The sequence below is a fragment of the Primulina eburnea genome, chromosome 2 (genome assembly GCF_022965805.1).
Source record: "Primulina eburnea isolate SZY01 chromosome 2, ASM2296580v1, whole genome shotgun sequence".
NCBI classification, from domain to species: domain Eukaryota; kingdom Viridiplantae; phylum Streptophyta; class Magnoliopsida; order Lamiales; family Gesneriaceae; genus Primulina; species Primulina eburnea.
In genome coordinates, this window is record NC_133102.1 from 47854628 (window position 1) to 47882547 (window position 27920).

A 27920-nucleotide genomic window follows, 5' to 3' on the forward strand; every position below is an offset into this window, starting at 1 on the left:
AAATTATAAAATTTATTATGATAATGTTAATTTTGTCATTCTAAAATATATTTTGTTATTTAGTAATTAGTAATATAATATTGCTCACGGAACGGAAACCGAATAAAAACCAACCAGCCGGACGTCACCTTGGTTCCAATTCCACAACCTGGAAAAACCTAACTCCGATTGGAAAATGAATTCGATCAGTTAGTTGTGGTGCAGCGAGGAATAAAATACGATGGCGGAGTTAGGGCAAGAGACGGTAGATTTCGCCTCTTTGGTTGGACGTGCTGCCGAGGAGTCGTACATGTCGCTCAAGGAATTGGTGGATAAATCTAAATCCTCGGAGCTCTTTGACTCCGAGAAGAAGATAATGATCCTCAAATACATTGTTAAAACGCAGCAGCGAATGCTTCGTCTCAATGTCCTCTCCAAGTGGTGTCAACAGGTTGTTCTTATAGTCTTGGTTCATGTGTTTTTTATACGTTCTCGTCGAAGATATGCAATAGTTCATTGAATTCGTGGACTGGTGTTCTTGTAGGTTTGATGTTCTTGCTTTCTATTTTTTTCCTTTAGAATTGCATTTTATTCTATTCTGTGGAGATTAGTTATTTCTGTTTAAGGTCAGTTGAAAGTATGGTCATATATATCAAGTATGGTGGTCTGCTATGGTATGCTAGATTTTGGTTCTAGTAGTTAAAAGTACATCTTTATATTTTATATCTTAGCCTTTTGAGGTTAAGAATTCAAATTCATTAATACAGACAACAAGTACAAACGAAAAAATAAGGGATGCTTCTGATCTGACCCATCTTTTGAGCATACATTTTGGTTATGCTACTTAGATTGTCGAGTTTTAAATAATCTCTGGCTTCCAACCTCGGCGAAGTTGTTCTTCTGAGGTTGTGAACTTGATTTGTGTTTGCACTTTGGATGTCAATTGCTGTAAAACATACTTGCTGTTCATCGTCCCTTAAATCTCTAAGAGCAACTTTCTGAGAAATAGGCAGTCTTCGTCTTGGGCACTTGAATCATTAAACAAGGGACGAGCTTTAGAATATAGGGAGGATTTGTACTTATATATGCTGTTGATTTGACCAGAGCTTGTCTTTTTTCTCTTTTTCTATGCGGATAACTTGTCCGCTTTCTTTATTATTGCTTCTAGTTAATTAATATAATATAGTTTCCTATAGAAAAACTTTAGAATATACTGAGTATACGATGTGAAGCAATTGATGACTTGCTCTTATGAAAGAAGGGTGAAGAACCACAGCGGTAAAAGTAAAAGAAGTTAGCAAACAGAAGGCAGGCAATAAGAATGGTGATGAAAAACTTTTGGATGGGTTGAAGAAATTCATAAGCAATTTTGTTCAATATAAAATATTATAAAATGAGAAGATCACTTTTACTTTTAGGGAAAAATTGGATTCCAAATATGAATATTTTCTTTAATTAGCTTTACGATTAATCAAAGAGAACTTCGAAATCCGAACAAAACTCAAGCGCTGTGTTGCATTGATACTGATATGGGTATTGTATCGAATACGATACAGATACGACAAATTTTGAAAATATAAAACAAGATATGACTATGATACAGATACAACACTCATTAAAATATATATAAATATTATATATATTTATATAAATTTAGTATTAAAAATTAAAATTGTAGAGATATATATATATATATATATATATATATTTATATATATATATGTATATATTTATATATATATATATATTGTGTGTGTGTATATATATATTTATGTAAATATCTAAAAAGTACAACTTCAGATTAGTGATTTAATAAGGAAAAACAAAAAAATCATTTTTTTCCGAAACATATCTAGAAGCCTAGCCGTGTCTCAGACATATCCAATTGGTCAAACCTGTAAAAAGTCAATGACACGGATTTTGCCGTATCCGAAACGTATATCGGTGAGTCGTATCTATTTCCGATACTTCAGAAAAAAAGTTTTTAAGAGCACTACATAGCTCAAGCGATAATAAACTCCAAGCTCAGGACTATTTGGCAACATATGCTGTTCAAAACAGGTTAGTACGTAATTGCTTAAATTAATGAATGTGATTGATGAAAATATATTTAATATTGAATCGATACATAAATTGATAACTGACACTGATAAAAAGAAAATAAAAGAAAAAGAGAAAAACTAAACTAATAGAAATTAAAAATTTCTTCTAATTATCAATTAGGAGTTAGGATATGGAGAAATTATATTAAAGCAAGGCTAGGGAGAGAACTTGTCTTTATTTTCTATGAGAAAATATTTGAAATGGATAAGTGCCACAATGAGGGAAACATACACACATAAGGAATGGTTTTTTGGCCAAAGACATAAAAGGTGTGCGTATTTTTAGAATTTTATATTTAACACACCAAGAAGACTTTGGCGGCCACTAAACTTATATTATATGAAGAACAGATTTATTCTTGGGACTGTGCTTACTTGGTTTATGACCTTAACATCTTTTTTGTTAGAAGGCCACTGCTTCTTTTACTGATATGAAATTTGAGTTAAAGTTTTTCCCCTTAATTAATGGTGCCCGCTCCTTTCCTCAGTTCAAGTAGCAGTGCTATATGGTCATCTCATCATAGGTACTCTTCCGGTGATACATTCTTGAATTGCCAAGCTTTTTTAAAATGTAAAATTGCTTACGATTTTTCTTTTGTTCAGTTTATGGTATTTATACTTCTTTTATTCTTTAACAAAGGAAAAGTAAAGGTATGTTGAAAAAACCTTTCTTCATGTACTTGTTCCTTCTGTTCAATGCAGATTCCTTTGATACAATATTGTCAACAACTTGCATCAACTCTGTCAAGTCATGATACTTGCTTCACTCAAGCTGCTGATTCACTGTTTTTCATGCATGAGGGGCTTCAACAATCTCGTGCTCCAATTTATGATATACCCTCTGCCGTTGAGGTTCTTCTCACTGGAACCTATCAGCATTTACCAAAATGCGTAGAAGATATGGGTACTCAGAGCATATTGAACGAGGATCAGCAAGCTCCAGCACTGAAGAAACTCGATATGCTTGTCAGGTCTAAGTTGTTAGGTATTTCAGTTCCTAAAGAAATCACCAAAGTCAAGGTCTCTGACGGTGTGGCCTTGCTTTGTGTTGATGGTGAATTTAAAGTCCTTGTAACACTTGGTTATCGGGGGCACTTGTCAATGTGGAGGATTTTACATTTGGAGCTTCTTGTTGGCGAGAGAAGTGGGGTTGTGAAGCTTGAAGAATCACGACGGCATGCCCTTGGAGCTGATTTGGAACGCAGAATGGCTGCAACAGAAAATCCATTCTCAACATTATATTCAATTCTTCATGAGCTCTGTGTTGCTCTCGTTATGGACACTGTTATAAGGCAAGTGCAAGCACTTCGGCAAGACCGGTGGAAGGATGCAATTCGCTTTGAGCTCATATATGATGGTACTTTTGGACAGGGAGGGAGTGCCACCTCCTCTCAGATTACTCTAGATGGAGAAGCTGATTCGGCTGGTTTACGCACTCCTGGCTTGAAAGTTTTATACTGGTTAGAACTTGATAAAAACTCTGGAACATCTGATGGCGGAACATGCCCGTTCTTGAAAATCGAACCTGGTCCTGATTTGCAGATAAAATGTCTGCATAGTGTATTTGTGATCGATCCTCTAACTGGCAAAGAAGCAGATTTTTCTCTCGATCAAAGTTGCATTGATGTTGAGATGTTGCTGCTTAGAGCTATTAGTTGTCATAGATATACTCGATTGCTTGAGATATTTAAGGAACTAGATAAGGATAACAGGATCAATCAAACTCCAGGAGATGTCCAACTTCAGTATCATGTGAATATAAATCAAATCGGCTGTGAAAAGGTAATATATACGAGCAAAATATTTTCTAATCGAAATATATCTGTATCATAAATTGAGTTGTCAATGTTTTTTTCATCACTTATTTCTTGCATGAAAGAGGACTTGTATGTTTGGAATTAATTACGACTGAAGGACCGTTGTTGTTGAAGTGATAAATTCCTGCCATTACAGGAACAAAATAAGCTGATGTTTGAACTGTTGAACCTATCATATCTTAGTGTCACGATGGTATGCAACACATTTGTGTGATATATCTGGTCAGTGCATAAGTTTCAGCGTTTCACGATAAATTTATTAGTTTAATATAAGTTCTCTTGCCGCTTCATCATTTTATAATTCTGTATTAGTTTTTTTCGACTTATTATACAGTAAAAGGATATCAATTCAATTGAAAGCATAGAATCTCGAGGCACTACCCACCTTTAAAATTTGGCAGCTAAGCATATTATTCTGATAAAGATTTGAACATGGTTAACAAACGATAGGTACCTCCATTTGGACCTGAACATGTCCTTAGCTGATAGAACCAATAGTTTGGATTCCAGCGTTCCATAGTGGTTGTTTCCTTTAAGCATGTGATAACTGCTGGCTTAGTTCGATGGCTATGGAGACTTAAGCCTAGATAGATATGTAGGAATGTAATAACGTAAGAATGAAATTAGTTTTGGAATGAAAATGAGGATAAGAAATCAAAGGTATAAATTTACCATTTCACCATTTGTGATGATTGTATCATAAAGAACGAGAAAGAAGGAACACTTATTCTTCCTCGATTCCAGTCTAATAAGCGATATTTCAAAGTAGATGCTAGGAATGGAATCTGCTCAATCTCTCAATAAATCTGAGACTACACATTCTGAAAATCTTCATAGCACCAATCCATGTAGCAATTTTGATTTTGATTTTATCCCAGCACTACATTGTTTTTTTCCGTTTTTTTCAAAGTTCTTCGATTTCTCTTTAACCACATCGACCAACATATGCTGTTAACCACCACTTTCCAAAAAATTCTTCCCCTGTTGCCAAGTTGCCGTCTCAGATCCATAGTGAATAAATTTTTCGTTGACTTTGGCACCACCCAAACCAAATCCAATTCTTTTAAAGCTCTAGCCCACAAGCCGTTCGTGAATGCGCAGTGAATGAGCATATGGTCCTATGTTTCCCTCTCACCGCGACATAACACACACCAATTTGGGCACATGAGGGCCAATTCTTTTGCATCATCTCCGAGGTCGGCAACTTACCCAGAATCCCTGTCCACGAAAATACACGCATCTTTGTTGGAACTGGAACCGTCCAAATAACATAGAAATAGGGAAAATCAAGAAAACTACTGTGGGGAAATAATGACACAAAGAAAGATTTAACTAAGAAAAGACTAGAGGGATCCCCATTCCACAGTTGGATATCATATACCCCTTCAATCAACCTTGCCAGAACCTAGCTTTGTTACCTTTTCTAACCTTAATCTTCACTAATTGTTGAAAAGTCGGGTAAGATCCGGAAATATACTTCCATGGGCATCTGAATGTCACATTTGTTGCTAAACCCGCTCTCAATTCTCAACCATTCTCATGATCTTCTTCCACAACGTCCCATTTTCCACATAATATCTCAACCACTATTTCCCCAACATAATCTTGTGTCTCTAAACAATATTCCAAATACGCAATCCTTTCTTATCTCTAGGTTTGCACACATGTTCCCAGGCAACCAAATGACTGTGTGCATCACACCATCACCATCAGTTGGTTCAAAAACGAGCGAAAAAAAATTGTATTATGATCCTCTTCTTTAATCCATTTAACCTTTCTTTTTTTGTTATTAATCTGATTCTTTCGTTACATCATTTCTACTAACAACCATTTTGCTTCATTGCTTTCATTTGATACTTCTTCAAATCCTCGCCCCCTCACTCATTGATTCATCCAACCTTCTGATTTTTCTCTCAACTCTGTCAATTTTAGGGCTGGGATCGGGTAGGGACCCGTCCCGTAACCCCCTAACCCGATCCCCGTCCAGATAAGAATTGGGAATAAAAAAAGATACCCGATCCCGTACCCGGCAAATATCGGGACCTGAATGTTCGGGATCCCGAATGTTCGGGATAGGGTCGGGGAGGGAGACAAAATCCCGATAAATATTTTTTAAAAAATTCATTGAGCAAAAGGAGGAATCCTCCCGAGGAGGGGCTTGCGTCTGATTATCTAGTTGGTGAGGCAATAGCTTACCAAATCATCACATAGTGTGTAGTATGTACATAAGTATTATAAATTAAAGAGGAGATTGAGAAAACCAAATCAGAAGCCTTATAATTTCCCAAGCTCTTAAGAATTAATCTTCACCTGAGAGAAAATCCATCACAACCAAAAGACATCCTATCAAAGACCATTCAAGTAGAGTAAAAAAATACAGTCAAAAGGTGCTTAAGAATTTACGTAATTAGGGGAGTTACAATAATAATTTAAAGCAGCATGCAAAAAGAAATTGGTGCCCACACGAGTCAAACTTATGTAAACATGAATAAATTCTTATGGTTGGTGTAAGAGAGTTTTACATATGCTTTCATACGATTTAGCACTTTGTAAAAAATTCAGGTTTTAATTTTTGTGTAATTTTCGAAATTCAACCAAAATTAGATGAAAAAATTAGATGAAAAAAACCCTATGTTTTCAAATAATCCAAATTGGCCTCTGTACGGAAGCCAGCTTCAGTGATTGAAGTCACCGGCTAATAGTCCACGTCGAGGCGACCAACTTATGCCATTGGCTGGAGAACGAAGTCGACGTTCACGGAGCAGCGATGGAGGGGAAAGGTCGTCCGAGATAATCTTTTCACGTTGGTGAAATCACCTAACCAAAGCCTTCCTTTGTATGGCCGGAAGTTTCAGACAAGTGATGAGACCATAAAACAGACACTTAAGCTGCAATAGTGAGCAAAATCGAAATCTTACTGTAGTTCGCGATTCATGCTGTCCACATGCAATCAGCTAGGGTGCAAACCAAATATCACGAAAATACAGTGAAATGAAGTGAAAAGTAACCAAAAATCACCGAGAACAAAAAGAACAGAGAATCGAGCGAAGCGCCATTTTCCCTAGAGAGAGGGGAGAGCATATCTCTCTAAAAATGACTATTTTTAAAATTTCTGATTTTCTTATTTTTATTAAAATTTTTGATGATGCGTGATTTTCTTGTACAGAAACTCAGAAAGTGGGGATTTCTTATTTTTAAAAATCTAATAAAAATATTATTAATATATTCGGGTCGGGTCGAGAATCCCGTCGGGTATAGCCTATATTCTCGATCCCTTTCCCGATTCTGAGCGGGTCGGGAAAAATCCCGACCAATCGGGTCGGGAAAATTTTGGGTCGGGACCGGGTCGGAAGTCGGGAAGGGTCGGGAATTTTCTGATTTTTGCCAACCCTAGTCAATTTCACTTCCACCATGACCAACCCAAAAACCTCTTCATTCCATCTTTGAATGTCTCCTTTCACGGCCTTGAGTTTTCTGCATTATTCCACCACGACAAGACTGATGGTTTAAAGCTCTTGTGCCTCAACCACACGTTCTCAAATCTAAAAGGCGATGGTCCTCACTTAATCTCTTCCGAACCAAAATAACTGGATAGTGATCCGAGGTAGTTCTTGGAAGAATCGTTTGTCTACAACATGGGTAAATTTCAGCCCATCCCACCATGAACAAGAACTTATCCAATCTGCAGCAGATGGGTGAGTCCCTCATATTTGACCAGGTGAATTTTCCATTCGGTAAAGATGGATCGCACAACTCCAATTCCTGTATCAAGGAATCAAAGCAAGACATATTCGATGTATGGGATCGGCTATTCAATTTTTCTCTTAATGATTTCACAACATTAAAATCTCTCCCCAAGCACTATCTCTACAATAGACTCTCAATCCTGCCAATTGATCCCAAAAATTGTCTCAACCGTTGCTTGCATGTACCGTACACCACCGTAAACCACCAATCGTTATTATTATCCTTTTGAATGTGGGCCGAGACCGAGAATTCCCCAATCAAATTTTCATGAACTGAAATCACCCTTGGATCCCACATAACCAAAATACACCATGACCGACCAACTGCTGGTAAAATAACCCACCCCACAAACCTTGATTTCCACACACTAGCAATAAATCTCCTGTCCACCTTTTCTCTTTTGATTTATTGCAAAACAACCAAATCTGGCCTCTCCTTAACTAAAACTGCACGTATCAATCCCCTACGCGTAGCTGAACCTCCACCCTAATATTCCATTAAAATATTTTCATCTATTCACTGTACCATCCGATTTTGACGAACATTTCTCAAAATTGTTCCTTTCTACCATCATTCATGCTTTCTTTTCCATTCAATAACTCCACTTTCTCTACGCCCATCTTCCGCAACTCTAGACCCACCCTTCATTTTTTAAGATCGTCCTATATTCAGGCCCTAAGAAAATGTTCCCCGATAAACCTGACTCTTCACCCAATGTAGTATACCACTCTCCTCTGTAACCTCTTCCCCTCCTGCCATACCCACCGACGAGACTGACAACAGAAGAGAATGAAGAGTTATCAAATAAGAAGGATTAGGTAAAGTGCATTCCTTGCTCGGGGATGAAACAAAAATGCCTCCTAGGTCCTCGAATCCCAAGAGATTGGTGTCGACTCATCCGAACTTGCTGAAATATTACTCCAATTCACTAGAGTCACCACTTTCATCTGAATCATCATCAATCACATCCTTGATTAGTTGATCCTCCCATTTACCGCCATCTCCATCTAGCATCTCTATTCCCTTCCTCAGGGAATTATTCTTTGGAACATCTCCATCTCTTGAAAGAACTGTACCACTACGTTCTTTCAACTTGTTCCTACTATAAACAATCTCAAACTTCCGTCCATTCTTCCTACTCTCTTCCTCTTGATTGGAACATTGTACCACTTTCGTCGCAATTTTATTCATTGATTCGATAGAAACTTTCTTGAATTCAACGACACCTTTAGGACTTAGCTTTTTAAGAATCTTAACTTGTCGACCTCCAAACGAAGTTTCCGATTCACAAGTTCGTTCTCCCGATGTCATTTTCTTGCACTCTCTTTTGCTCTGTTACGGTCTTGGCACGTTCCTGTACATTATTGATACACCTCAACAACACGTTTTACCAAACTTAACTTCCTCAGAAGAAACTTTCGAGTCACACTCGTTCTCCATATTCAAGTCCTGACATTTCTGATTGTGTCCAGTAATTCCTTCGTCGTCTTGTGGTTTATAATTTTTTGGATCCACTGTATCTGTCTTGTGAGTATCAACGCTCGATGCAAGATCACTACCCATACCAATGGGATCTTTTGCTCTTCCCCAACCCGCAATCACTCTAGCTCCATTGACCACCACTTTTGCGTAAGATTTTTTTTCATTAATGTCGTACGTTGCTATGTTGACTGAATCGACAACAATGCGGATAACCATCTGGTTAGGATCTACATGGAACTATTGATGAATCCACCTTCAAGTCCCACAACTTTGATTTTGACTGCCGACAAATCTTTTAGTAGTATGGTGTCTTGGCTAATGTCCAACAGCCCTCTCTACATTGCTCTCCTATACTTTTGAAAAGATCAGTCGACCACAAGTCCCAAGTATCCCAAATATCCTCACCCAGCTATTACAACACTCAAACACCTCTTCTTCCCAGTTAATTTGTTGCCTCCAGCATTAAAGGACAAGGTAACCCTATTCTTCAGAAAACATCTCTTCAATGTAAAATAAAAGAATGCATCCTCTTCGTTGTTCGGCCACCAGATTGCTTTGTTGGCTTGAAATGGAAATATTTCATTATTTCTCTTAACTGCTTCCCAAGAGTCACACACAACAATTCCCACGATATATTAACAAATTCCTTGTGATAATAAGTGGTTTTTTCCCGGCGAGAGAATGTCTATATTTGGATATTCCGGCGAGTTTATGTGTCTTCCGATAGATGTTATTTGGATCTAGTTTGTTTGGTACTAAAATCCCTTACCGGAAGAGCATGCGAAAAAAGGAATGAAGGAAAAGGAGAAGCTAGATGACAAAAAAGATGAATTGAAAGAGAGCGACCACGTTGGCTGTTGTCCGGTGGTTGGCAGTGATGATGATTATAGCAATGATGGTTATTATCATTGTCATTATCGTTTCTTTATTTACTATTATATTATTCTTATTATTATGGTCATTGTTATTATTACTACTATTGTTTAAGTATTATTATTATAGTTTTTATTATTGTTCCTGTTGTTGCAGTTGTTAATATTATAAGAATTATTATTACAACCATGCTGGAAATGCTCATTCCATTCACAACATTATCGCATGATTTGTATGCCGTAATTGAATAAAGTAGGAATGAGATCAATTTTGACATGAATAAGTATGGGAATTGAATGGTATTCACAACATAACCTAAATGTTCAGTTTAACGGGGAACTGTTACCTGAAATTCTGTAATATTATTAATTATTTTATTTAAAAGTTCTTTTGATCTTTTCCATCTTTTCGGAGGGTCAACAAAGAACGGAACAAGGTCTGATTGGTAGGGCAATAAGGCCATAAGGGTGATATTAGGGTAAGTAGAAGTATCTAAACCTCATGTTATTAAATCCTTTTGAGTGCTTATACCGTTCTCGAGTCATATTGTGTTATTGGACTATTAAATATTGATGGGTTCATCTTGCACAACAAACATTAGCATTTTGTGTTAAGTTTTTCGAACTTGATTTCATGCCATGTTTTTTGACAACCATGCAATTTAGTTTCATGCCATGTTTTTTGACAACTGAGCAATTTATTTTCTATTTTCTGTTCTTATTTGGCAACACCCTTAAAATATTTTCTGTATTGTGTTATAAGGTCAGTGTCAAGTGATAGGTCATGCATTTATTATGTATTTTGAAAGTACTGATTTGTGTGTTGTGAACAACAGCCAGTTTATATATTGGCATCTATTAAATCTCACGTGAGTTTCCTACCTTGTATTTTTCTTTCTTTTGTGCTCACATATCGAATTCCGACATAAACTGTTCACCTATGGCGACGTTTCTTTTTTTTTTTTTTTCTGTTTGCTTTGTTACCAATGTTGTCCACTTGACATATCTTTATCCTTATGAATACTGGAACATTATATTACCTTTTTTGACAGCAAAATAAAGCATCTGATGTGCGAATGCATGATTGTCCGGAAGTTCTTCGTGTACGTGCTTATGGTTCTTCATATTTCACCCTTGGAATAAACATAAGGTTTTATATTTCTGCCCTTGAAGTTATATCCTTATATGTGTATTTTTTTCTCTTTTAGGACTTTGTTAATTAAAGAACATCTTTGCCTTGTGATATTTTCTCCTTAGAATTTTAGATGTTAATATTTTATGGACTTTAATCTAATGTTTTCCTATTGGGTGCCTTTTTTCCACAGTTATTATAATTTACTATGATGGAAATTTTCTTGTCGTGTTTGGCTTGATTTGGAATTTAATATCAAGCTTGGTTGGTTGTTTTAGAGCTAAATGTCAAGCTCTTTCGAGTTAGAGCTCGAATTATGGCTTGATTTTGCTGGCTCATTTTATTATTATTATTTTTAAATAAGAAACAAGATTATATTAATAAAAGATTTTAACTACAAAAGCGGACCCAAAGGTCCACACATGATAAGGTGAAAATCGAAATCATATTAACATAATATTAGACTCCGATCTTTTTATAAATATGGAACCGAAAAAGTTTAAACTCCACATTCTTCGAAATCCACCATGGAACCCAAAGTTTTATCTTGTCCCAACAATCTTCAAGCGAATCTTCTTGATTGTCAAAAACCCTTCTATTCCTCTTCAACAAAACTGGCCGACATACACAATGAACGACCACAGCTCATTTTTTTAATATTAATATTAATATATTAATAAACTATCAATAAATGTAATTAGGTTAGATGTAGTTAAGAATCTTCTAATTGCGGCGGCAGATTTCAATTTTCTTTTAACCTGAAGTTCACCTCCCATTGTGAAGATTTTTATCATTCAAATTTTTGGATTCAGTTCTCACTACTCTCATGCCTTTTGATGTCTAGTGATTTTGCACTCCAATACGTTCTGCGCCATAGTTGTATCATTTTGTTGGCTGAACAGTGAACACCATGGAGCCACAATTTGTAGAGCCTTACTACTGAATAGTGACTTCATCAAGAACCATCAATTTGTTCATTCCGATTAAATCATCCTCTTTCTACAGTAAGAAATATGTAATTTGGACAAGGTTCTAAAATTTGCTAAACGCTAATTGAGCGTCGGCCGCCTAGGCAGATTCCAATATAATAAATCACATACTATAACTCCAACAAAATAATATCAAATTTAAAATGCGCTCAAAATTACACAACTAATGGAATATCACAAATTTACTCCACTTCTTCTTTTGCATAGTTTTCTGCAAGTTGTTCTTTATTGGATACAAACTCAATATCATCATTGTGATTATCATCTTCTTGGAATGCAAAATATTCTCGTGAAGTTCTCTCACTCTAGATCACAAATGAAGATGAAGTTTGATGTGTTAGGGCAAACGAACAAATCATTTTTCTTGTTGGACTTTGGTTAGGACTTAAAAGAATTACCTTTCTTTTTTTTTTTAATTGGGCTTTAATTTAAAAGCCAAAAAAACTTTTCAAAAAACTCCTCAGCGCCTAGGACGCGTAGGCCGATTAGTCGGTGCCTAGGGCCGCCTAGGCGTCCCTGCCACCTAGGTTGGCCGGCTAGCGGTTTTTCGGTGCGGTCGGCCGGGGCCTAGCGCCTAGGCCAGATTTTAAAACACTGCATTTGGGGTTTGAAGTTAGTTTTTGCAATTGTATTGAAGTAATTAAGATGTTAACGGTCTTTATAATTCACAGCAATCTTCGTTTCTATCTGATGCATTCGCTGTTGAGTATTCCCTTATGGGTGTTGTTTCCCTTGGTGATGTATTAATTAGACTTAGAAAGACTACACATTTATTAAATCTCATCGATACGGTTTTGTTGGTGTTTTCCTTTATAAAAATAAAGTCCTAGATTGTACCTTTTCCTTGCAGGAAGGGTCGCTTTCTTTTTCAGTCGTCAAAAAATATTATATCACCAAAGGCTCTAATGGAGTGTGAAGAGGCACTGAACCAGGGAAGTATGACTGCAGCAAAAACTTTTATCAACTTGAGAAGCAATAGTATTTTACACTTATTTGCATGCATTGGCAGGCTTTTGGGCCTTGAGGTATTATTAAACTTCTCCTTTCTAAAAAGGATTTCTTTTTCTATATTGGTCATGCAATATGGAATGCCAAATCACTTTTAAGGAAGTTGCCAAAGTTCTCTATTTCAACTTTGACTTGATATGTATTCCCTTGTTTTCATGCGATAATTTAAGGAACCTGTTGTCTTAAATTATACCCAGCTTGATGTCTTTCTTTTCTTTCTAGCATTCCTCTTTCTTCTTTGCAACAATAAAATCCTAATTTCTTTGTAAAATCAAAGAGTCTTCTCTTCCTTCCCCAGGTTCAAGCCCCTAGTTCGTCAACAGTAAATCCCCCTAAACACTAAATCCCCCATTCCAAAATCACTCAAAATCCTCCTACATTATTTTTTAATTGTCTAGAAAATATATTTTATTATTATGAAATACATTGTAAAAATCATATATCGTGTTCCTTTCTTCGATATGGAACATGCCTCCTCTTGCGCCTAGGGCTCTGGACACCTGTGCGTTTATTGCACCTTGGGCCTTAATAACTATGCTTCAAGAAATATTGTGCTGTAAAATGCAAGGAGAAGCAATCACATGGATACTTCTTTCACTCTTTGGTACTTTAGAGGAGCTTGAATGTGATATGGCTAACTTTAGCATGTTGACTTATTCTTGTAGGTATTTGAACATGGTTTTAATTCTGTGAAATTGCCTAGCAATAAATTGGATGGTTCGAATTCATTATTCATGGGATTCCCAGAATGTGGTAGTTCTTACTTCTTGTTAATGCAACTCGACAAGGAATTCAAACCTTGTCTCAAGTTAATAGAAGCGCAGTTGGATTCTACAGGGAAAACTGAGGCATTTGGTGACATGAGCGATGTTACTCGTGTTAAAAGTTTGGATGTTTGTCAGATGGACATGTGTTTTGATGAGCTCAATTTGAGCCTCATTGAGAATGATGTTAATGTCAATGGTACTGCTATACATGGTCTTCTCTCTGATTCTACGTTGCATGGCTCCATGCTTAGGTCCAATCATCCCATAACTTTCTCCTCTATTGTCGATGAGGTTTTTGAGCTTGAAAAAGGGTCAAATGGACAAGACTCTTATTCGACATTTGGTCTTCCTCCAGCATCCCATTTTGTATCGGGTATTAAAAATCCTTACGGTATTAAAGCTGCAATGTCCTCCCCTAGTTGGGATGGAGCATCAATCGCACAAATCAGTGCCACCAACTTTAAGAACTCTGTGCAGTCTGGTTCAATAAATTTAATGAGTACAAATTTGGGAAGAAGCCAGGTTGTGAAGAAATTACCAGTCTCAAAGTCTGAACAGGATTTACCTGCTATCAGGTCTACGCACTCTGGTGGTTTGGGTGCTTATTCCCTGGATGAGGATCAGGTGACTGTGTCTGGACAATGCTCTGCTCAACTTTTATCTCCACCTCGGCACTCTGTCCATCCAGTTTCTGTATCAAGTTTCAAATCTAATGAGCACAGAGTGTCTGGAAACTTTTTAGTTTCTGGATCCAACTCATGGGTTGCTTCTCCAGTATGTAAGATTCTAACTTTGTTTTTCTTTTTTTTTTTTCCTTTGCTCTTAACTCAGTGGCATAATTGGATTCTGCATCCCCGGTATATAAACACATCTTATTTCTCAGCTCCAATTGTGGAGTCCGCTGTTCTTGCAAACTCAAATCTGCAAAGCGTTTGTCGGCATGAGAAAACACATAGAACGCGTACTATCTCAGCTATGATGCAATCTGTACCCTCACTTCAATATCTTGAAGGGTCTAACAAAAGAAGGAAAACCATGGGACTTTCTCATCAACAGTTGCCTCCAAGACAGCCTCTCATATCATGTGTCCATCCCAGTAAAACTGAAGGATACAGTTTTGCAAATCTTATAGTAGAAGCACATAAAGGCAATGCCTCCCCTAGTGTTTATGTATCAATTCTCCTTCATATAGTGAGGCATTGTTCACTATGTATAAAACATGCCCGATTGACTAGTCAGATGGATGCTCTGGACATTCCCTATGTTGAAGAAGTGGGTCTGAGGAGTGCATCCTCAAACTTGTGGTTTCGCCTGCCATTTGCCAGAGGTGACACTTGGCAATGCATATGCTTACGGCTGGGTAAACCTGGAAGCTTGTATTGGGATGTCAAAATTATTGACCCACACTTTAAAAATTTGTGGGAGCTTCAACAAGGCAATGATAATACTACATGGGGTCATGGTGTTCGAATTGCTAATACATCTGACGTGGATTCTCACATTCGTTATGATTCAGAAGGTGTACTGTTGATTTACAATTCAGTAGAGCCTGATAGTGTTAAGAAATTAGTTGCTGATATACAAAGGCTTTCAAATGCTAAAAATTTTGCCCTTGGAATGCGAAAATTACTGGGTGCAAGGACTGATGAGAAATTTGATGAGAGCATTACAAACATAGAAGTCAAAGCTCCTTCTGGAATGAAAACTTTAATGGAGGGTTCTGAGAAGTTTTCAGACATGACAAGAAGAACATTTAGGATTGAAGCTGTCGGACTAATGAGTTTGTGGTTTAGTTTTGGATCTGGTGTCCTTGCTCGATTTGTTGTTGAATGGGAGACTAACAAAGAAGGCTGCACGATGCATGTTTCTCCTGATCAACATTGGCCTCATACTAAGGTTTGTTTCTGTTTTTGTTTGGATGGTTGGTATATAAATTTACTTGCCTGCTGTTTTTCTTTTTCCTCTGTAATGCATGTATATTTCGATGTTTTAGAATAATGCCAGAATATACTGTTACTAATTTTGGGGGTCCGAAGCACAAGGTAGTGCAATTGCTGTTCTCTCACTGCCTATATGTTTTCTTGAACTCTTAAGTTTGGCGACCCAATGAAAACTAGACACCTTATGTCAATGATGAAATAATGAAAATAAATAAGAGTAAGAAAAGTAAATGACAGCAGTGCACATTATACGCTGAAGACAAACTTATTGTCGCTTATGCTGAAAAAATACGATTAATATTCTGAGAAAAGTTATCCGGGTAGCATCTCCACGACCATTTCCCTAGAAGTGCCTTGTTCCTCAAACGAATATTCCCCAAGCCCAGACCTTCCCTGTCTTTAGTTTTACAAACTTGATCCCAAGCAATGCGCCTCCCCATCGGCTCCGTCCCACAGAAAATCCCACATTAATTTTTCCATTTGTTTTGCCACCCGAATTGGCACTTTAAAGAGATACATAAAATATGTTGGCATCGCGCTTAACACCGACTTTATCACTGTAAGTCGTCCTCCTCTTGAGAGAAACATTTTTTTCCTGCTTGCCAGTTTCTTGGACATTTTTGATACCACGGGTTCCCAAAACTCAAGATTCCTCGGTTGCTTCCCAACGGTGCCCCGAGATACTTAATCGGCTACTGCTCTTTTTTACACCCAATCTTTAACACCAAAGCTTCGACCTCTTCATCCAAAAAATTTAATCCCAACATAGCCTTTTTTCCATTTTGATTTTCAAACCTGATTTGATGCCGAAAGAATTTAGTATTTCCACCAAAGCCATCATATGCCTCTCGGATTGGACGAAAACAAGGTATTGTCCGCGAATTGGATGTGAGAAATTTCTATTTTATCTCTCTCTACTTCCAGCTCTCTCATACGTTCTCAGTCTTAGCCCTGTCTACCAACCACCCCAAACCATCAATCACTAGATTAAACAGGAAAGGAGATAATTGTCTTCTTGTCTAAGCCCTCTCTCCCTTTAAATTTCCCTCGTGGCTGTCCATTGATAAAGATCGAAAAGGAGACGTTGGATACACAGTTCTTAATCCACTTCCTCCATCTAACCCCAAACCCTTTCTTTTGTAACACGAAATCCTTAAATATCTAGTCGACATTGTCATACGCTTTTTCCAAGTCAACTTTAAGCACCCATCTTTTTTTCTTTTTCCATCTAAATTCCTCTACTAATTCATTTGCGATAAGACAACAATCTACAATATGTTTTCCTTTAATGAATGCACATTGGTTTTCCTCTATTGTATTGCTCAAAACTTTCTTCAACCTGTTTGTCAAGACTTTTGCCAAATCTTGTACATGCTCGTTATAAGACTAATTGGTCTAAAGTATTTAACCTTGACAGTTTCTTGTTTCTTGGGATAAGACGAATGTTAGTTTCGTTTGTGATGCCATTAACAATGTCCCCGTCAAAAATTTCAGCAAACACGTTCATTAAGTCCGATTTGACCGTATCCCAACACTTTTGGTAGAAATCCAATGTAAACCCGTCTGGTCCTGGAGCTTTGGATCCATCGGTTTCGAACACCGTTTTTTTAATCTCTTCCTCCGAAAATGGGATCTCCAACTCCTCAGCTTCAAGCCTATCTAATGGCCCCATCACCATCCGATTTCCTATAAAGATTCCTGTTGAAACCGATAATGGTCTCTTTGATCTTTTTCTCCTCTGTAACCACATACCCGTCCTCCATTTGCACGTTGTCTATCATTGATCTATTCCTTCCATTATTCAGTAAAGCGTGGAAAAAGTTGGAAATCTGATCCCCATCCCTCAACCATCTCACTTTTGCTTTTTGGCTTTCCATCTGGAACCTTCTAATCGACAGAACTTCCAGTTCATACCTTGCCGCCTTTCATTCCTCATGAAGAATATCCGACCAAGTTCCCTTAGCCTCTAACTCATCCAACTGTTTGATTTTGTTAACCAACTCCGTGTATCTGACATCCACATCTCCAAAGACATCTCTATTCCATTTGGACACCTCAACTTTGATTCTTTTGAGTTTCTTCATAAACATATATCGTTCCCACCCCTGACTAACCCCATTGTTCCACCAAGACAAAAATGATTCTTTTTAACTTATGGTGAGACAGCCTACCATTCTCAAATCTGAACGGAGCAGGACCCTATCTCAACCTAGTGGTATCAAACATTACTGGGTAATGATCCGATGTAATTCTGGGAAGCATCGTCTGTCTGAACGTGGGGAAAATATCCATCCAACCCCCGGAAATAAAGAAACTGTCTAAGCGGCAGCAGATCGTGTTGCCCCTAAAATTTGACCATGTTTACTTTGTATTCAATAAAACTGATGTAAACCCATTTCCCAATCAGATTATCAAAACATGACATGTTCGTGGTATTTGAGGTGCTATTCATCTTTTCGCCTGTGTTTCTGACCACATTAAAGTCTCTTCTCAAGCACCACTTGTCACCACAGATAGAGTTCAAACCCGCTAATTCGTCCCAAAAGAATTCTCTATCTCTTGGCTTACATGGTCCGTAAATGGCTGAGAACCACCATTTGATCTCGTCATTCCACCGAATCTCAACCGAAAGTCCGAAACCGAAAAATCCCCAATCAAATTATCGCTGAACACGATAACTCTAGGATCCCACATCATTAAAATACCCCCTGATCTCCCTATTGCCGGTAAACTGACCCAATCAACGAATCTGGACTTCCACAAGCTTGCAACGAAATGCTGATCCACCACTTGTTTCTTAGTTTCTAAAAGCACCACGATGTCCGTTTTTTCCTTGTGTATAACAGTGCGAACTAGTTCCCTCCTTGCTGCCCCTCCACCCCTAATGTTCCAAGAGCAAATTTTCATAACAATGCATTTGGACCCTTCGAAGTCGAGCCTTTCTCATAATTAATCCCACACTTCAACCTGTTTAATTATCTGCTTGAGACACTAGTTGATTTCTTGACTCCTTCCCAACATTTATATTCTGGGTTAACATCCGGTATCTCTCTTTCGGCACTTAATTTGATCTCCACTTCAGCCCCTATGGAAATTTCTCCCTTGGAACCCGACTTGTCATCCACCATTCTTTGCCCTCCTTCTAAGAACCCACTAGACAGCCCCAACACAGAGAACGACACAAGTAGAATAGAATGAAGTTTGAATGAGTGATTAAAAATTGATGAATGGAAACAAGATAATACCTCTCCCTCTAAAGGTTTCGCGTTTTATCGGCAACTTCTCGGTGTCTATCGAAATCAAGTGGAAAGATGAAAAGAAGTGGTGGTTCACAGCAGTTTACGGCCCGTGCAAGCTAAGACAGAGGGATTTATTTTGGGACGAGTTAGCAGGTTTGAACTCAATATGTGGGGATAAGTGGTGTGTGGGAGGAGATTTCAATGTGGTTCGAAACTTGGGCGAAAAAATGAATAGCAACTCATACACCGCAAGCATGTACTGCTTCGATACTTTAATCGAGGAGTTAGGTCTCCATGACCCTCCTTTACTGAATGGGAAGTTTACTAGGTCAAATTTCGGGGAAAACCCAATATGTTGCAGATTAGACAGGTTTTTTTTCTCAGGGGGTTGGAAGGAATTGTTCCCTTCGATCAGACATACGGTGTTGCCTAGAATCACCTCGGATCACTACCCCATTTTGTTGGACACAACGAAGATGAAATGGGGTCCTTCCCCTTTCAGGTTCGAGAATGCCTGGCTGATGCACCACAACTTTAAAGATATGGTAAGTGCATGGTGGAACACATGCAACACTCAGGGGTGGGAGGGATTTATGTTCATGAAAAAACTCAAAGAAATCAAAAAAGAGATAAAAAAAGTGGAACATTGAGGTATTCGGTGATGTGAATATAAGAAGTTCGGAGCTACAGAATTTAATAAAACAGTTGGACGCAAGAGAGGCAGAGGGTATTGGTCTGAAGAATTACAAAATGAGCGAAGGGAGGCACGAGGTGAGATGGAAAATCTGTACATTCGAAGATTTCAGATGAATAACCAAAAAACAAAAGTCAAATGGCTCAAAGACGGGGACAAAAATTCTAAGTTTTTCCATTCAATATTGAGTAACCGAAGGAACAGGGCATTGATCGAAAAGTTAGCACTGGAGGACGGGTCAGTGATATCAGAAGAAGTAAACATAGAGAACAACATAGTCGAGTTCTAAAAACAACTGAACAGAAAATCGGAAGGACATGGACCGAGCCTTGAAGGGTTGGAATGGAAGCCAATAGACTCGACCGAGGCAGAACATTTGGAAGTGAATTTTTCGGAGGATGAGATCAAAGAAGCGGTGTTCGAGTGTGACTGATGCAAATCGCCAGGGCCGGTTGGTTTTACAATGGCTTTTTTCTATCACAAGAATTGGGAAACAATCAAACCGGATCTTACGAAAGTGTTCGAAGAATTTTTCGAGACGTGAACTGTCAATGGAATTACAAACGAAACCTACATATGCCTTATTCCAAAAAACAAGAGGCAAAGAAGATTAAAGATTTTAGACCAATCAGTCTGATAACGAGCTTGTATAAGATATTGGCTAAAGTATTAACGAATAGATTGAAGCTAGTTATGAGTTCCACAATAGCGGAAAATCAGTGCGTGTTCATTAAAGGAAAACAGATAACGGACTGCTGCCTAATCGCTAACGAAGTTGTAGAGGAATATAGAAGGAAGAATAAAAAAGGATGGGTAATGAAAGTAGATTTGGAAAAAGCTTATGATAATGTCGATTGGAGATTTCTAGATTTTGTGCTGTTAAAGAAAGAATTCGGGGAGAAGTGGAGGAAGTGGATCAAGGGATGCATATCTAATGTCTCGTTCTCGATTTTTATTAATGGAAGACCGCGAGAGAAGTTCAAAAGGGAAAGAGGACTCAGACAAGGAGATCCGTTATCTCCTTTCCTCTTTAACCTAGTGGCTGATGGATTGGAGCGGTTGATCGACAAAGCCAAGGCCGAATTCGTTGTGAAAGGACTAGTGGTTGGGAAGGATAAAATAGAAATTTCACAAATTCAATTTGCTGATGATACTCTTTTCTTAGTCCAATCTGAGAGACATTTGATAGAAGTGATGGAACTCTTGAAGTTGTTTTGTACACCATCTGGAATGAAGATTAATCTTGAAAAAAACGTTGTCTCGGGACTGAATTATTCGGATGAAGAGGTTAAAAGGATGGCAGAAACAATTGGGTGCAAGAAAGAGCAGTGACCTATTAAGTACTTGGGGGTACCGTTGGTAGGGGATCCAAGGAAAATTGAATTTTGGGAATCAGTGGTTTCAAAGATGTCAAAAAAATTGGGAAGTTGGAAGAAAACATTTCTATCAAGAGGAGGGAGGTTAACATCGATCAAAGCGGTGTTGAGTGCGATGACAACTTACTTTATGTCACTTTTTAAGGTGCCGGCTCGAGTGGCAAAGCATATGGAAAAGTTAATGAGGGATTTTCTATGGGACGGTGCCAAACTTGGAGATGCATTGCCATGTTGTCAGTTGGGAACAAGTGAACAAGCTGATAGACTGGGGAGGTCTTGGATTGGGTAACATACGTTTGAGAAATATGGCCCTCTTAGGTAAATGGTGGTGGAGAAGCGCTGTGGAACAAAATCCTTTGTGGAAAAAAGTCTTAAGAAGCATTTACGAAATTCAGGATAATGGTTGGATGCTAGGTTGGCAAGGAACTTGATTTTGAGAAGCCCTTGGAAGTTTATCTCGTTCTTACACGACTTGTCATCATTTGATTGGCACGGTTCTCAAAGGGGGGAATCTGATTCGTTTCTAGGAGGATAAGTGGGTAGGAGAGTTGTCTTTCAAAGAGCGTTTCCCTCATCTTTTCCGACTTTCTACTTCTACTAATAAATCAATTGATCATTTCTACTCGGTCTCTATCTCTCAGGGTTGTTCAAACATTCAATGGGATGTGAGGTGTAGAAGAGGGTTAAACACCATTGAGTTGGGAGAGTTCAGCGTTCTTTTAGGTGGGGAACAGTGGATATTCGGGTTTGGCTAGGTGAACCCTCTGGTGTCTTCTCGGTTTCATCTTTGTATTCTTCTTTTTTCCCAGTTAACTCGATCCCTATCTTCGCGTACTACTCTTACATTTGAAAAGTACCGATACCACTTAAGGTAAAGGTGTTTTCTTGGATTGTGGCTCTGGGGAAGTTAAAGACAGCTGATGAATTACAGAAACGAAGGCCGGTCTTTGTGTTATCGCCGCAGTGGTGCTGCCTGTGCAAGAAAAATGAGGAAACCCAAGATCATATCCTACTGCACTGCTGTTTTACCACACATATTTGGAACAAATTGATGCAACACTTGGGCTTCGAGTGGATTTTCCCGAGCAGAGCGAAAGACATGTTCATTTTGGAACCGGGGTTCCTCAGAAGGAATGGCCTTGAGATTTTTTGGTTTTTAGTGGTACATTGTATCTTTTGGTCATTATGGATGGAGCGAAACAGTAGAATTTTCAAGGACAAAGAGGACACGTGGGAAGAAGTATGGGAGCTGATCAAATACAGAGTGGCGATTTGGACGATCAACATACCGCAGTTTCAGCATATCAGCGTATCGGACCTAGTTAGGGATTGAAATTTTATTTCCTGCTAGTGATTTTGTGAGTAGCAAAGAGAATAAGAGATGTTTTATATTGTGGATCGCTCATCCACTGACTTTGTAATCTTCAATATTTTTATATAATATTCTAGTTTCCGATAAAAAAAAATTGTAGAAAACATGAACAACTAACTTCTCACTCCACTCCTTATATTCCGGCCCCATGCATATCATTACTCCCTATTCTAGAATATACATTACCTATAATGGGCCTCTCATTATTTTTATATCCCATTTCATTTATAGCCCTATCAATATCCTCCCTCTCCCAAACAGCCTTGTCCTCGAGGCTGAGTTGGAAATTAGTAGCCTTGGTAAACAATATCTCTTTTTAGCGTACCAAAGGGAATAGCGGATGCAATGGAGAAAATTTCAAGGAAATTCCTTTGAGATGGAGCTGATGGTAATGCACATAGTCATTTGGTTGCCTAGGAACATGTGTGCAAACCTAAAGATAAGGGAAGATTAAGTATTGGGAATGTTGTTTTGAGAAATTAGGCTGTGTTGGGGAAATGGTAGTGGAGGTTTTATGAAGAAGGTGGGACGTTGTGGAAGATCATAGTGAGTAAATACAGGTTACAATAGAATGATTGAGATACGGGTTTAGCAAGAAATGTGACATTGAGATGCCCATGGAAGTTTATTTCCCGATCTTACCAGACTTTTCAACAATTAGTGAGGATTAAGGTTAGATGAGGTAACAAGGCTAGGTTTTGGGAAGACAGATGGGAGGTGGATTCTTCCTTTAGAGATCTTTACCCGTCTTTATTTAAGCTTTCCGCGGTTCATAAAATGCCTATATCATATTTTGCTCACTTTGACAATCTGTTGTCTTCCAAATCACGGGACTTGCATTTTCGAAGGGTTTTGAGGAATGAGAAATTATAATTGAATGAGAGGGAACACTGGACCATAAGCAGTGGGTGGTTCACGACATATGTTGGTCGGTGAGGTTAGAGAGAAGTCGAAGAATTTTTTAAAATACGGAAGAAAACAGTGTCGAGTGCCGAGATAAAATCAAAAATTCAAAATCAAAATTGCTACTTGGATTTGGGCTCATGAAGATTTTCAGAACGTGTCAATCTCAGATTTATTGAGAGATTGGGCTTTTGTGTGTCATTGATAGGGCAATGATCTTGTGTAGTTTTTGTAGTCGGTGGATCACTAGTCCACTTATTGTTATTAACATCTTTTAAATTATTATTTTTTTGATCGGAAACTATGATTTTATTATAATAATAGTTAGGATTACAAAGCTAGTGGATGAACGATTCACAATACACTACAACAATGAATAAACTACAAACTCTTCAGTAGCAAATAAAGCACCAATCCCTCTGAATCTGATCTTTTCCCATACTTCCTCCCACGAGTCTTTTTTGTCATTGAAAATTCGATTGTTGCGCTCCATCCATGTCGACCAAAATACAATGAACAATGATGCACCAAAAATTCCTAAGGCCCTTTCCATTGAGAAATCCCAGCTACATGAGAAACATGTCTTTCGATCGGCTTGGAAAATTCCACTCGAAGCCCAAGTGTTGCATAACTTTGATCCAAATACAACTCGTAAAAGAACCGTGTAACAAAAGATGATCTTGATTTTCCTCATTTTCCTTGCACAACTTACACCATTGAGGATTTAATAAATGGCCCGGCCGTCGTTTCTGCAAATTGTCACAAGTCTGCAATTTCTCATAGCCACTATCCAAGAAAAAACCTTAACCTTATGTGGGATTGGTACTTGCCAGATGTTAGAGAAGTAGGGAAAAAAGGAAAAATATTAATCAAAAAGAATGAAGAGTAAAGAAAAATAACAGAAAAAACACCAGAGGACTCCCCTAACCAAACCCGAACGTCCACCATACCCACACACAACCTTACTGAGTCTAAACCCCTAAAAGAGTGGTGTACTCTCCCAACTCGATGTTGTTTAACCCTCTTCAGAACCACACATCCCACTCAATGATTGAATTACCTTGAATAACAATGACGGAATAGAAATGGTTAATCGGTTTATTAATGGACGATGAGAGAAGAAAAAGATGAGGAAAACACTCTTGGAAAGACAACTCACCCACCCACCTATCCTCCCAAAATCGAATGAGATTTCCCCCCTTAAGCACCATACCAATCAAGTGATGACAAGTCGTATGAGATCGAGAAATAAACTTCTAAGGACTTTTGAAGGTCGAGTTCCTTGTCAACCTTACATCCCACCCATTATCTTGAAATCCATAAATGCTTCCCAAAACTTTTTTCCACAGAGAATCTTTTTCTACCGCGCATCTCCACCACCATTTCCCTAACAGAGCCATATTTCTCAGACGTATACTACCCAATCCTAAACCTCCTATATCTTTTGGTTCACTCACTTGTTCCCAATTAACAACATGGCAATGCGTCTTCCCATCGGCTCCGTCCCACAGAAAATTTCCCATCAATTTTTCCATTTGCTTCGCCACTCGGTTCGGTACCATAAAGAGAGACATAAAGTAAGTTGGCAGCGCGCTTAACACGGATTTAATCAATGTTAATCGACCGCCTCTTGATAGAAATGCATTTTTCCAACTTGCCAGTTTATATGACACTTTTGAAACCACTGGTGCCCAAAATTCCATTTTTCTCGGATTCCCTCCCAGCGGTGCCCCGAGGTACTTAATCGGTCAATGCTCTTTCTTGGACCCAACTGCTACCGCCAACCCGTCAACCTCGTCGTCCGAGTACTTTAGTCCAACACAACACTTTTTTCAAAGTTGATTTTCAGTCCCAATTTATTACAGAACAATTTAAGTAGTTCCACCACAGCCATCAAATGTCTCTCAGTTTGGATGAGTAACATAGTATCATCCGCAAATTGAATGTGTGAAATTTATATTTTATCTCTCTCGACCACAAGTCCTCTCACAACGTTTACCGTCTTAGCCTTATCTACCAATCTCCCCACGCCATCAATCACTAAATTAAACAGAAAAGGGGATAAGGGGTCTCCTTGTCTGAGGCCTCTTTCCCATTTGAACTTCTCCTTGGTCTTCCATTGATGAATATCGAGAACGAGACATTAGATACACATCCCTTAATCCACTTCTTCCACTTCCCCAAACCCCTTCTTTTGAAGCACAAAATCTAAAAATCTCCAATCCACATTGTCATATGCCTTTTCCAATTCAATTTTCAGTATCCATCATTTTTTCTTTTTTCTTCTATACTCCTCTACAACTTCGTTGGGTATAAGACAACAATCCGTTATCTGTCTTCCTTTAATGAATGCGCACTGATTTTCCGCTATTGTTTTGTTCATTAGTTTCTTCAATCTGTTCGTCAACACTTTTGCCAAAATTTTATACAAGCTCATAGTTAGACTGATTGGTCTAAAGTCTTTAACTTTCATCGCATCTTGTTTCTTTGGGATAAGGCAAATGTAAGTTTCATACTTAATTCCATTAACAATTCCTCCCTCAAAGAACTCAACAAACACTTTCATAAGATCAGCTTTAATCGTATCCCAATTCTTTTTATAGAAAGCCAAAGTAAAACCATCTGGCCCTGGAGCTTTCGGACCATCACATTTGAGTACCGCTCCTCTGATCTCCTCTTCCGAAAAAGGCTGTTCCAACTGTTCAGCCTCAATCGTATCTATTGGCATCCACTCCAACCCTTCAAGACCCATTCCATCCCCTTCCGATTTTTTATAGAGATGTTTATAGAAACCGATGATTGTATTCTCAATCTCTACTTCTTCTGAGATCACTTACCCATCCTCCAACTCTATCTTATCTATCATTGCTCTGTTTCTTCGGTTTTTCAATAAGGAGTGGAAAAACCTAGAGGTTTTGTCCCCGTCTTTCATCCATTTAACTTTCGTTTTTTGACTCTCCATCTGGAGCCTACGAATGGACAGAGTTTCCAGCTCACATCTTGCTTCTCTTCGCTCCTCATGTAGGTTGTCGGACCAATTCCCCCCGCCTCTCTCGCGTCCATCTGTGTAATATTATTTTGCAGCTTCGTAATTCTGACATCTACATCTCCATAGGCCTCTTTATTCTATTTGGAAACCTTTTTTTTGATTTCTTTTAGTTTCTTCATGACTTTGTATCATTCTCACCCCTGAGTGTTCCCACTGTTCCACCATGTTGCGACTGGCTCTTTAAACTTATTGTGCATCAACCAAACATTCTCGAATCTGAACGGAGTTGGACCTCATTTAACTTCGTAGTGTCCAATACAATCGAGTAATGATCCCAAGTAATTCTTGGCAGCACCGTCTGCCTGATCGTGGGGAAAATGTCCTTCCAACTCCCTGAGATAAGGAACCTGTCTAATATGCAACATATCGGGTTGGCCCTGGAGTTTGACCAAGTGAACTTTGCAATTAGTAAAGGAGGTCTTGTAGACCCAATTCCTTGATCAGATTATAAAAAGCAGTACATACTTGTGGTGTAAGAGGTGCTATTCATCTTTTCGCTTAAGTTTCTAACCACGTTAAAGTCTCCTCCGATGCACCACTTGTCCCCACAAATGGAGTACAAACCTGCTAGTTCATCCCAAAATAAATCTCTATCCCTTGGCTTGCATGGGCCTTAAACGGACGAGAACCACCATTTAGTCTCTCCTTTCCACTGGATTTCACTAGACAACGAAAAATTCCCAATCAGATTGTCATTTACCGAGACCACACTTGGATCCCACATCACTAGAATACCTCCTGATCTTCCTTCCGCCGGTAAACTCACCCAATCCACGAATCTTGATTTCCATAAACTTGCAACGAAGCGATGATCCACTGCAATGTTCTTAGTTTCTAACACCACAACAATGTCTGGATTTTCCTTACGTAAAACCGTACGTACTACTTCCCTCCTTTTCGCCGGCCTCCCCCTAATATTCCAAGAGCAAATCTTCATATCAACCGATTCGATCCCTTCGAAGTCAATCCTTTCTCGTAATTGATCCCACACTTCAGCCTACCAAGTTCTCTGCTTAACTTGCCCGTTGACTTGCTGAGTTTTTCCTCAGTTGTAGATTTAGAACCCACGTCCTGAAATTTCCTTATGGCGTTTAAATTTACCTCCACTTCATTCCCTATGGAAGTTTCTCTCTCGGAACCCGGCTTGCCATGTACTCCTGATTGCACCCCTCATAATAACCCACTAGACAACCCCAGAACGGAGAAAGATGCATGTAGAATAGAATGGAGTTTGAATGAATGATTGAGACTCGATGAATGGAAACAGAAAAATACATTGCCCACTAAAAGATTAGTGTTTTCAAGAATAAAAGACTCTTTGTGGGGCAAAATTTCTTCCTCTTGTCAAAACAACCTCTGAATGTCCACTTCATCTGTATCGTTATTTGCCAAAGGCTCCGACTGACAAGATATTTGGCTACCAGACTCTGTAGAGTAAAATCCATCGTCCAA

The 27920-nt window shown here is 38.5% G+C and overlaps 1 protein-coding gene across 2 annotated transcripts in view; it reads left to right on the forward strand.

Annotated features, from left to right (window-relative positions):
- The first annotated feature begins 80 nt into the window (after positions 1–80).
- Positions 81–27920, forward strand: part of LOC140823960 (mediator of RNA polymerase II transcription subunit 14-like) — a 38098-nt gene continuing 10258 nt past the window's right edge. The window contains exons 1-6 of one of the 2 annotated variants that reach the window (XM_073185567.1): positions 81–430; positions 2784–3863; positions 11052–11149; positions 12971–13145; positions 13794–14673; positions 14779–15791. In XM_073185567.1, the coding sequence (XP_073041668.1) occupies positions 221–430; positions 2784–3863; positions 11052–11149; positions 12971–13145; positions 13794–14673; positions 14779–15791 (3456 nt within the window). In that variant the 5' untranslated portion in view covers positions 81–220. Of the gene's footprint in view, positions 431–2224; positions 2606–2783; positions 3864–11051; positions 11150–12970; positions 13146–13793; positions 14674–14778; positions 15792–27920 lie in introns of those variants that run through there. The other variant, XM_073185568.1, reaches the window with a different exon arrangement.